The sequence below is a fragment of the Cuculus canorus genome, chromosome 5 (assembly GCF_017976375.1).
Source record: "Cuculus canorus isolate bCucCan1 chromosome 5, bCucCan1.pri, whole genome shotgun sequence".
Taxonomy (NCBI): Eukaryota; Metazoa; Chordata; class Aves; order Cuculiformes; family Cuculidae; genus Cuculus; species Cuculus canorus.
The window spans coordinates 23,441,592-23,453,977 of record NC_071405.1 but is presented as its reverse complement, the minus strand read 5'-3'; the positions used below and the strand labels follow the sequence as shown (position 1 = coordinate 23,453,977).

At 37.3% G+C, this 12,386-nt stretch overlaps 1 protein-coding gene across 4 annotated transcripts in view; it reads left to right on the top strand.

The window, feature by feature from the left end:
• The window catches only part of TTC7B (tetratricopeptide repeat domain 7B), a 127,371-nt gene that overhangs the window by 75,693 nt on the left and 39,292 nt on the right, over positions 1-12,386 (top strand). For all 4 annotated transcript variants that reach the window (XM_054067858.1, XM_054067857.1, XM_054067856.1 and 1 more), the window contains exons 16-17: positions 6,004-6,120; positions 9,871-9,968. In XM_054067858.1, the coding sequence (XP_053923833.1) occupies positions 6,004-6,120; positions 9,871-9,968 (215 nt within the window). The remainder of the gene's footprint in view (positions 1-6,003; positions 6,121-9,870; positions 9,969-12,386) is intronic.

The following is a 12,386-nucleotide window of genomic DNA, read 5'->3' as shown; positions in this document are numbered from 1 at the left end:
AACTCTTCAGGCGGGACAGGAAGGGTAGAAAAGAAGGCGGGGTAGTCTTCTTGGACTTCAGTAAAGCCTTTGACACAGTTTCTCACAGCATTCTGCTTCAGAAACTGTCTGCCTCTGGCCTGGACAGGCGCACACTCTCCTGGGTTGAAAACTGGTTGGACGGCCGGGCCCAGAGAGTGCTGGGAAATGGAGTTAACTCCAGCTGGAGGCCAGTTACAAGTGGGGTTCCTCAGGGCTCGGTACTGGGTCCAGCCCTATTCAATGTCTTTATCAATGACCTGGATGAAGGCATTGAGTGCACCCTCAGCAAGTTTGCAGATGACACTAAGCTGGGTGGAAGCGTGGATCTGCTGGAGGGCAGGGAGGCTCTGCAAAGGGATCTGAACAGGCTGGACCACTGGGCTGAGACCAATGGGATGAGGTTTAACAAGGCCAAATGCCGGGTCCTGCACTTGGGGCACAACAACCCTATGCAGTGCTACAGACTGGGGGAAGAGTGGCTGGAGAGCTGCGCAGAGGAGGAGGACCTGGGGGTAATGGTTGACAGCCGACTGAACATGAGCCAGCAGTGTGCCCAGGCGGCCAAGAAGGCCAATGGCGTCTTGGCTTGTATCAGAAATGGTGTGACCAGCAGGTCCAGGGAGGTTATTTTCCCTCTGTACTCGTCACTGGTGAGACCACACCTCAAATACTGTGTTCAGTTCTGGGCCCCTCACCACAAGAAGGATGTTGAGGCTCTGGAGCGTGTCCAGAGAAGAGCAACAAAGCTGTTGAGGGGGCTGGAGAACAAGTCTTACGAGGAGCGGCTGAGAGAGCTGGGGTTGTTTAGCCTGGAGAAGAGGAGGCTGAGGGGAGACCTTATTACTCTCTACAACTACCTGAAAGGAGGTTGTGGAGAGGAGGGAGCTGGCCTCTTCTCCCAAGTGACTGAGGATAGGACAAGGAGGAATGGCCTGAAGCTCCACCAGGGGAGGTTCAGGCTGGATATCAGAAAAAAATTTTTCACGGAAGGAGTCATCGGGCACTGGAACAGGCTGCCCAGGGAGGTGGTCGAGTCACCTTCCCTGGAGGTGTTTAAGGGACGAGTGGACAAGGTGCTGAGGGGCATGGTTTAAGGGAGTGTTAGGAATGGTTGGACTTGATGATCCGGTGGGTCCTTTCCAACCTAGTGATTCTGTGATTCAAGTTTACTCAAAGTAGCTCAAACACAAAACAAAGATAGTTGCATTTTTAACCCTGCATTGTAAACAAGTGGATTTAATCCATCCTTTATAGTTTTGGATTTTTCAAGTGGGCTGGCTGTTCAGTGTTGTGAAGAGTATGCTTAGCTTGACCTCACTGCATGCAGAAGAGTCCTTAAATGATTTCCAGCAAAGTTTTTGGAGTGTTATTCTGAGGGACTAATACTCTTCAAAATGCATACCTTAAGTGTTATGCACAGCTCTTCTTTATGTTCTTCAAGCCCTGAACAATGTACATAATTTATATAATAAGAGAACAATAATGAAATTTGTTCCCGATCGTAACTGAAAATAGAGCATTCCATTCAGTTTTTGATCAGGATATTGTGATATGCACCCTTCAGAAGATGTCTAGTGGAATTTAAGTTTGCTGTAAGGAGGTTTCTTAGTCTGAAGGACTTTAGGGAGGTTCCTGAATACCATTGCATTGAGTGGTAATCTTCAGGCAGATCTGCTGGAAGAATTACAGATAGTATGTCATATTGCCAGATTTGAAGAAAGACCTGGGGAATGAAAGGCAGGTCTCTTCCATGCATTAGTGTGTGGAATACAGATATCCAGCTATAGTGCACAGCAAATTGCAAAAACTTGACCTCAAAACCAAAGGAGTTGGTATTGAAATGACACCCAAGGTGAGCAATACCTGTTTGCTGAAAGAATTAAGACTTTTCACTACTGATAGTGCTAGTTGTTGCATAGCCTCCCCTCCCCTCCTCTCTCTCTGTCCTCTACTATTCTTGATAGGATCTCTGCATGTTTCTGATGTCTTACTTGCACAATGTTATCAATGACTGGCTTGTCAAACATTGAGTCTTACCCCTTCAACTTGAGATGTAGCATCTTTGTGTTAAATGCCAGGCTTCTGCCATATCTCAGATATCTTTGCTAGCCTTCACTATCAAATTATTTGGGTGTATGCACCTACAATTCAAAGACCTACTTATAAACCCATTTTGGATTTTTCATTCTTTATTTAAATAAAAATGCAGTAACATATGGATTATGTTGTGAGCAGCTGTTTTATAATGTCCTCAGTAGTTGGTGAGTACAGTATAGAAGTAATGGAGTCATTTGCTGCTTCAGTAGCTGTTTATGAAAGAGCTTATTTCATAATAAAATAAACTTATCAGCTATTAGCTGCAAGAATAACTAAGCTTTTCCACTGAAGTTTGATTTGTTCTCCATTTTGTGTCTAGGTAATTAATCTCCTAAAATGATACAATTCACTTTATTTTTAACTAACATTAAAGATGTGCATCAAACACCGATGTTATAACAAGTGGACATTAGTCTAATGTCTTTAACGGAACCTATTTTACGTACTTCTCTTTCCCGAAGGATTTGACCTAAACAGACTTCCGTTTTCATTGACTGTTATATTCATTCCAGCCTGGCACATCGCTGACATAGTCTTCTACTCTTCATCTCCGTTTTGAGTATGGTCTGTTCCTCATTACTTGCATTTTTAGACATAATTGCTGTCCCACCATGCTGTGCTTGCTCTGTCATGTTTTGTTCTGCACAGCATGCCAATAACTTAGACCTCTGACTCTTACAAACAGACACAACCGGATAATTCATGATACTCATAAAAGGCACAGCCTGATTTTCATCATCCTGTCTCTTGGTAGTTTTTATCCATTCTTTGCTAGTTTTAATAGTGTAATAAAAACAGGTGTGAAAATGTCCCTGAAAAGCTTAAAATTCGGTGTATCAGTAACGCAGGCTGTGTTCCAGACAAGTTGATTTCACAGGTGCTTAAAGCTGAAATTCTTTTCAGAATTCTTTTCAGAAAATTCTTTTTCACATAACCTACCTCATGGTTTCTAAGACCTTCCTGATAATACTTGTCCCTGAGCTGCTTTTTTATCTTGTTATCAACTCATGCCCCTAGCCACATATCAGGACAACTTGGAAAAATTAAGTTATAATACTCTGGGAGACCTGTTTGTCACACGGTTTTCTACCTGCCTGTTGTCTCCTTTCTTTTTCTTCTCTTCCTTCCCCTAGTTGTTAAGTAAATGTTCAGTTGGCAGGTTTTTATTTTGTTATTAACATCCCATCTCATTTTTCAGAAGTGTCTTATTTTGTGACTTACAGTTAAACTATTTCTTGGATCCAGAGAAACTACTGTATGTATTTCTCTGGAAACATACAGTAGTATGTTTTATAAACATACTACTTTATAAATGCAAACTTTTCTATTCAGAAGATTATCTTTGGTTTAGTGTGGATAATCCCACACTAGTATACTTATTAGATACAATGCCTGGCCTTTCTTTGTTAGAATTATGGATATTTTTTCATCATGCTTACTTTATTGTTTGTATTTTAGGAAATGTGCAAACATCCGGTCCCCTTGATTGCTTTAATGCATAAGAAACAGGGATGGTGTTACATGTGTACCAAATGCATCCAAAAGCATAAATTTCTGAAATGTTGCTTTAATTCTTTCAAGTATAGTTATTTTCCCCTATCTTGCCCTTGAATTCTGCACCAGTAGTCCAAGTTCTTACATTTTTGTTGCACAGACTCCTGCTATTTTGTGTCTCCTACACAATTTTTCTTTTGGCTCTTTGTGCTAAGTCTTAGTGATTTACTGACCCTGTGCCTTCTCTTTGCTACAAAATTCCTGAAAGTCTTAAATGCTTGAAGGCTGTTACTGTAAATTCTGTAAACTGTACATAATAAGGTATATAATATGATTATCTTCTTTCTAGAATGACCTGTAAAATCAGTGCTTCTGGATTTGTCACATTCCATTACTTTTTTAAAGTGCTTCATGGTCACAGATTTTAGAAATTGAACTTCTGTAGGCTCTTCAGACTGTAGAAATTTCTCTGTTCTTTTTACGTGCAGAGAAACAGGAAGAGGATTGTATGAGGTAGATTCCTGTGATTTTGGGTTTTGATGCCTCAGTCTTATGGTTTCCTAGGGAGTGTGGTGTGTGTGTTTAAGGGTAGAATAGATGTAGTAGTGTGAGGAGAGGATGATGTTATTTGTCATTTCTCCTTCTCTTTTGAGTAAAAGGATGGACAGACCTATACATTTTTTCTTCCAGTGATATAGTCACAGTAAAACAAATGACTAGAGAGGACCACTCTGACAAATGAAATTTGATTCTAAATTATCTATTCAGCTCCGTGTATGCTCAAATCCAATTTACTGGTAGGAAGAAAGGTAAACTAGTCTAACTGGTTACTCTGTTCTGCATTATTACAAGACAGCAGGTGAGATTCCATATAACCTTATTTAACTTGTTTATCCACATAAATCCATGCTTATTCTCTTAAACTATTTCAGCAACCTGCCTTTTGTGTCCTCCTGAGTCCCACCAAAACAACATTATACAATTAAGGTAGTGTGGTTCAGTTTTAGATTTACATGCTGGGTAGCTTCTGCCAAGCTGGTTCAGTGCAACACTAAAGCTTTAGTTACTGCAACTTGCTGAGGCACTTGATGTCATTTCTTATTCTTGAGAAAATCCTCTGGCAGTTTGCAGTTACGATTAGCAGCCTTGAAGTTTCTATTTGGGATAAGAAAGTTCTGAGCTTTCACACATGCCTACCCTCTGCACCCTTCTCAGTCTTCCCACACAAACCATATGACCAATCATGTACATTTTTTCACTTAGGATAATTAGGTGGCACTGGAGTAAAATGCCAAAGTACACCTGGGTTTAAAAGCAGAAGATGGCCTATATGTTTTTATATGCATACTCTCATCCTGCTTTGTGCTCCTTAATTTTGTAATTTACTAAAAGTTGTTTTTAAATTATAATTTTTCCAGTGTATTATCTGTTCCCAGATGCTGTGGCTCCTATAATTGTGCATACCGACTCCCTAGCTCCTTTGTTTCACATTGCATTTATATTCTTTAATTGTTCAGGAAGGTGTCCAAGTTAATCTCTGTGGAGAACCTACTGATATGCAGAATGTAAAAGGAATATGGAGTGGCCATCTTATGAGGCTATGCCATTAAAAACATCAACTTTTAATCAGAATTACTTTATAGTGGCTTCTGGCAAACATTTTTCTTTCCATTATGGATAGGTTGTGTATTTGATGAATGATTTGCTTTCTTTAGGTTTTCACTTGTAAATGCAAAATGTTCAAAATTCAAGTCAAGCATCAATTTTAGTGCCTGCGGATGGCAGCATAATGTAGAGTGGAGCTACGTTTACTTTTTGACCTTACCAGTGCTGACTACTTTCCATGGATCTGTCTGGTCTAGTGGTGTCTTTTTCAGTGTAGCCTCTTCCATTTCCTGTAATAGAAGTTGATATTACAGGGAAGTAACTTGCATTAGTACTGAGTTGTTTTCTTTTGTGAGTTATGTGTTTGATAACTATCATCTGAGCCAGCTAATAGAAAATACTTCCCTTTCTCATAAAAGTGGTAAAATTTTCATTAGAGAATGTATCTCTTTTCATCATACAAAATACTCTTTGTGGTGGTCCTGCTAATTTCACTAATCTATATTGTCTTGCTTAACTTTAAATGAAAAAAAAACCCTATGAATAAAAATCCTGTCAACTATTGTTTCTGTCCAGCTGAAAAGGCCATCTTTTAAAATTGCTGTTAGTTTCATGATGTTAGATATCTGACTTCTCTGTAATTACTTCTTGAAATAATTATTTAAGTGAACACTTCCTTTAAAATTAAGTTTTCTCCAGTTTGGTGTGATGTTGGTTGTCTCTAAAGATATTCTGCTTGAATTGGAAACTATTTTCTTCTTTTAATTTCCTTTCCCTTTTCACTAGATTACTGTTCACAAAAGTCAAATTGGAGTCCTTGTGCAGAGGCCCAGACGAAGCACTCCTTACCTGTAAACACATGCTCCAGATTTGGAAATCCTGCTACAATCTCACCAACCCAAGGTAGGATACTGTAGAATTCCAGTCCACCTTGTACCTTGCTCAGTGGCCTTTCAGGGCAATACTATGTCAGCAGTCCTGCTTTTATGTGATCTGGTATTTTGTATGAACAAACTAATCCCCTAGGAATCTGGAGACTTAAGTGCAAAGATTCCAGTTGATGGATATGCAGAAACTACCCAGAATTTTTTGAAGTAAGGTCTGCCAAAGCTAATAAACTGACTACAGAGATCGAGTAACTGCCATTTTCTGTGATGGGGCTCAGTGTACTGGTAATGATTCTCCCCGTCCAGCCTGGCTTACAGAGCCTCTTATATAGGCTAGTGGAGAGATTGCTGTAGTGGAAATTTAGTTCAAGAATTTTCACTAAATAAAATGAAGAAGGACTAGATGCTAATTAAGATTATCGAAACATCTGAGGTCACATGGATAAATATAATGTGCTTGCAAAGTCAGCACAACTTTTTTTTAAATGGAGGTCTTACTTATGAACCTATTTAGACTCTTCAAAGGCATTAACAAGTATTACGGTAAATTGATATAGTCCTATTTGGGCTTTCAAAATGAGAGTGTGGAGGAAAAGCTTGGGAGGGAACCCAAATCTGTCACAGCACATTGAGACTTTTACACTGCTCTGTGGAGCAAGGAGCAGGACTTGGGTTATAGAAAGCAAGTATGTCAGCAACCAGGGAGGTTTGAGCTGATTTATTGTCAACTTGAAGTCACTGAACTAGCAGTGGGGACCTTCTAACTTAGTGGTTGGTGATTTATTTTAGTTGGCTGGTTGTTTGTGGGGGGAAGAGGATTTAAGAGTTTATTGTCAGAATGCTGTGCTGTGCAGAATATTTAGAATTTCTATGTAAGCTTAATTTCAGTGAGGCTTTGCACGTACTCCAGCACAGCTTTTCACCTTTCATCTCTGCTTTTACATCCTCTACACTGATCAGGGCTCTAATCATGGCTTGTCATTACGTTCTTCATTGTTCTTGTGGTAAGAGCTACTGTGTCACATTAAATACACATTAAGTAATGCTCACTTCAGACAGCAGCAGTGACTGTGAAAACTTACTCTTGACTGTGTCAGCTTCAGACAGCAATGTTTGCGAACTCTGATGTCACTATTCTCCTTCAAGAACATCTAAGTGGAAAAATTAATGAAGACTACTTTGCATGTGATAGCTTTTACTCCTTTTTATCTTGACATTTAAAGCTCTTCTTTAAGTTCTCATTTATAGTAGCAAATTAAAATCAAATAAGTACTGGACAGGAACTGTGTTCAAGTATAGTGATGGAAGGAGACAAGTTTCACAAATCACACATTTGTAGTTGTATCAAACAGTGAATATGGGTATCAAGTTGTAACCTTTCTTTGGATGGTATGTGTGAAATTCAAGGGCTGAATACCTTCATATTGTATCACAGTGGTCCAGATCTGCCTGACTGGGATAACAATTATCACTCAGACCTGAAGTTTGACTTGATTCTGTTCAACTAACTGTGCTCCAGATGTTGTGAAGAATGAGGATGCAAGATTGTTGTGAAAAATTAAATTTTCTGACCTCTGTAATTTTAACACACACTTTGTTTTGTTGGAAAACATTATTTGAAAATTGTATCTCCCACTGGAAAGGAAGCTTTTTTTAAATGGCTCTTTAAGGGCTTTTAATCATTTGAAACCTCTTTATGATGTTAGCTTTCAATGATTTTGATATCCCTTATGCTTACTTGGAATGTCTTTCTCTGTTCTGACTTAGACTGAAAACTAATTTTGATGTATGATTTTCCCAGTGACATAGAACTCACTTTTTAGAAAGCTGTGTTTTATGTTAAGTATTTCTTCTTGCAATGAATCAGAGTTTGTGGAGTAAACTTGGATTCATTGTCCTCAATAATATTTTAATAATGAAAATTATGTATCGTATATGTATGGATAAACTACTCAAAGTAAGGGCACAAATGCAACACTGTGCCTTACCTTTGTTCAGCTTATTTAGAACAATTTTGTTTTGTCTTTAATTACCGTACAGACATTTTCGTTATTAGGTGGTTAATAGAAATTTAAAACTTATTTTGTGGTGCAAGACTTGGAAGGTTTAAATGTTTATCTTCAGCCTGCTGCTTGACGTTCACTAGAAAATAGTTTCATTTGTTTTCTAGTTCTTAGTTTGCATTAGGAAAACGGCACAAACCACAATGCCAGGGCTGTTCTTAAAAGATACTTATGTTAAGCCTGGCTCTCCTTGTCAGCAGCATTTGGCGCGTCATTGCCTGTGGATTGAGGAAGTAATTAATCCAGCGGTTGCCAGAAAGTGTGCACCAACTGATGTAAAAACTATAGCTGATAGCGTGTGTCCTAGAAAGTTCCCTTCTGTTTCCTGTAGATTTCTATAATGGCATCATTTTGTAAGGAAATCAGTCATGCAATAATGTTAGGGTAATGGAAACTTTTATTCATAGTGTCTTAGTAACAGCTGTACAAAGAGAGAAAGTTGTTTCACTGGTATTTGGAGTGTACAACTATAATGGGTTCCTGGAAGGTTTCTTGCCCTTCTCTCAGTTCAAATTTGGAAGGAGGGGATTTTAAAATTAAAGAAGATGGAAAGATGATACTGAGTTCCAGTCTAGCAGTTTAGATTAAAGTCTCTCAGGTTTTACTTTAAGCTGGGAATTTTATGCAGTTTTTTCTCTTTGGTGAGAATCAGACAGAATTTTGCACTCCAAGTTGAGCTAACAGCCCAATTGCTTTAAATCTTAATTATTTTTAAATTTGTGAGGTGCTTTTTTTTAAATAAGTTTTTAAAAGAAGCATTAATTGGTAATGAATAGTACTGGACTTAGAATCCTAAAAGTGAAATTAGCATATTAAGAACAGAATGTTAAAGAAGGAGTGCCTATACGTGCTTCTTAACAGTTTTCTGTCACTGTGTCTCAATAGTCACCTCATCTTAAGAAGGAACAGTTAGTTCTGCAGTCCCTAATCTTCCACTGAATCTTTGTAGTAGTATTAGGAGCAATTAGTTTTCCAGCAAGTATATCAAGAAGATGCCTGAGGGACAAATACTGAGTTACAACTAAATTAGATAGTAAGTGCATTTGTCCACAGGACACATCAGTGAAACCACTGGTACTGCTTAGGCCCTTGAGGTGTTGGAAAAGTTCAAGACATTCATATTGCACTAACAGGATCAAATTCAGCGTTAGGCAGTTAATATGTATGTGTGTGTATGTATTTTAAAAAAAACACCAAACCACCCCCCTCCCCCAAAACTCTAGAGATAAGTGATGCCTTTTTATGTGAAATGTAGTTATGATGTCTTTATAACCTAAAATTAGATGTCCTCAGTTTATTGTTTCTCTTCAGTGTGGGAAAAGTGTGACTTTTCAAAATTAGGTGTGCCATCTTGGCTTCCTGTGAGAGCTGCACCTCCTATTATATGAAAGTTTAAGGTACAATAAATCCTTTCTATAAAGCTGTTAGGTATTAATCAAATAAAAAACGTGCATTCCCTTCATGGTTATATTAATCGTGAAAACAGAATTGCTAAGGTAAATATGGATTTAGTTTTGCTGAGCTTAATTCCTTTTTAATGCAGCCAGCTTAGTGCACCATGGTGAGTGGTGTTTGGGGCTAAATTTGTTCATGGCAAAAACTTTTATAGCAAGAACCTTTGTGGGAGGAGGGCAGTGTGCAACTTGTATCTCAGTATATAATTTTCTCTTTTAACAGCTTACAATTTCTATACTTCATTACAGTGATTCCGGACGTGGGAGCAGTCTCTTAGACAGAGCTATTGCTGATAGACGACAGCTTAATACAATTACGTTACCAGATTTTAGCGATCCTGAAACGGGTAAGAACTGCATTTGAACAATAAAATAGTTAAAATGGTCTGGCCGTAGCTAGATTTTGGATTAGATTTTTTCATTTTATTTTGCAAACTGAAGTTACGTTTTCATTATTGTCATGTAAGTGGAGATAGTTATGTGCAATATAAGGTTTTTTTCTTTTCTGTTTATGAAGTTCTTGCTAGCCATGTTCTCTGTAAATTAAAATACCTGTAGTATGTATCTTGCTGAGCTTAGTGGTATTTTCTTATGCAAGGGCTACAAATCAGTATGCTGAACCAGCCTGTTTGCCAAGTCTGTGCTTTTCTGTCCAGTTGGTATTTGCAAATAATTTCTTTTTAAAAGATAAATAAGAAAAATTTCAGAAAATTTTTAATTTCAAAAAACCTGAAGACATCGTTGGTAGTTAAATTCATTAAAATCTCTAATATATATTAAAATGTAATTAAGTTAGTGGATTGGCTTACTGTAGGCATAGGTTTGATGTTATAAGCAAAATGTATTTATTGCAAATCATGGATGATGTGATCTTTGATGTGCGTGTGTAAAAAATTGTAGTGTATAGGTGCACTGCATAAAAGCTAAGGTTGTAACATGTCAGTAAACATTTATGATATGTAGATTGCCTATTTTATTATATTCAGTTATCACAATGCAAACTGATATGCCTAAAAAGTCATATAGCCAAAACGCAGGTAAGCCACGCATCCTGTGAAATTGCAGAAGGGGTTACCATGATAATGCTAGTTCCAAAAACCTTTACAGTTTGTTACTTGCATTTTTAAATATTGAGAGTTTTCTGCTTCTAGAGTTTTATCTCAAAACTGTAGCTTACTTTTCCTGGCACCTGTCAGATGTGAATTTCTCCTTAATCACACTTTGACACAAGCAGCTTGTGGGAAAGTTGCCAGCCTCTGAATTAGAATACACTGACCCAAAAATTACACATTTCGGTGTATTTTATCTCTTTGTTTAATATTAGAATTTTGCAGTAGAGAGAAATACAGTTTAGATATTTAACTTCTGAAAATTAAAGTTGCATCAAATGTTCGCTCAATTTTAAAATCATGTAAAAATAGAAAGTGTTCTGTGCTTACTATAGTGGCAAAGAGTTTTGATTGCAAGGATCAGGTCACCTGATTTCAAAGAGTTGAAATATGATATGATCTGAAGTATGGCATTATTTAGCCTGCTGCTCCTAATGTGGAATTTTCTTCCTTGTTGTATGATTGAAATGAATAAGATAACTTTATATCATTCTTTAGTGATCATTGTGTATTCTAGTCTAGTTGATTGTTTCATTTTAAGAATATAACTAGATTTTAAAGGTCTTATGTACATGTATATAGTCATAGATAAAGGTAATTTATGTCTTCATAATCTATTTTATGCTTTCAAAAAAGTGCTTGTTGGGTTGCGGTGTGTGTTTGGGAGGCTTTTTGTGATTAGTTGTGGGGTTTTGTTTGTGTTTTTTCCCACAGAGACACAAAGCTCTTGATCTATACCTTTGAGGTGTCCTATTTTATATCTGCCACATTGAAAGCATAACAAATTGGTGTTTTTAAAGACTGCATATTCCTCAATGCTTTTAAGTAAAGATGAACCTTCATCCAAAACTGAGCTTTTCAAGAAGCTTACCCCAGATTCAAATCTTGCAGTCAGTATCTTCATTAGAAGACTGGATCTATACATACATTCTGATTTTTCTAGAAGTTCCAGTTTGGCTTTTTTTCTAAATCTCAGCTGTGTTGGTAGAGCTTATCACTGCTGTTAAAGAGGATAAAATGGGAAATTAAAAATATGAAGTCCCCTTTTGATTATTTTTCTTACAAAAGTTAATTGCAGAAGACAGGTTGGGAAAGGGTCTTTTTTATCTTTTTTTTAATTTGTTTTGATTTTAATTGCTAATTTTAGCAGAAAACACTGTGTTGCCATACCAATACTCAAATTCCCATAAGGACTAGAGCTCTGTTATCTACGGTATCTAGAGAGTAGTATATATATATGAAAGCTCTATATACAAGTTCTGTCCAAAATTCTTCATCCAGAATAGTGTATAAACTTGCAGAAATTAAACGATTATTGTACTGTAAGAATAAAAGAAGTCAAGCTTGTCATAGTATTTGAGTGAGAAAACTTTAAGCAGACTTTCAAAAAATATCGTTCTCAAAAGCTAGATGATAGAAACAATAAATGGTTGAGATGTTAGACATTTATAGGCTGAAAGAGCCCATGTGCAAATTCTGTGGATCTCTGATGTTCAGAAATGCAGGAGGGATTTGACATTTAAAAAATTGCAAAACGTTAAAATAAGGGTGTGCAGGAAAGGTATTGCATAAAATCTTCTTCAAACAGAAATATTTGCTTCCCTCCTCTTTAAGCAGTACGATGCTAACGTGTATGCATTTATCTGTGTGGATACA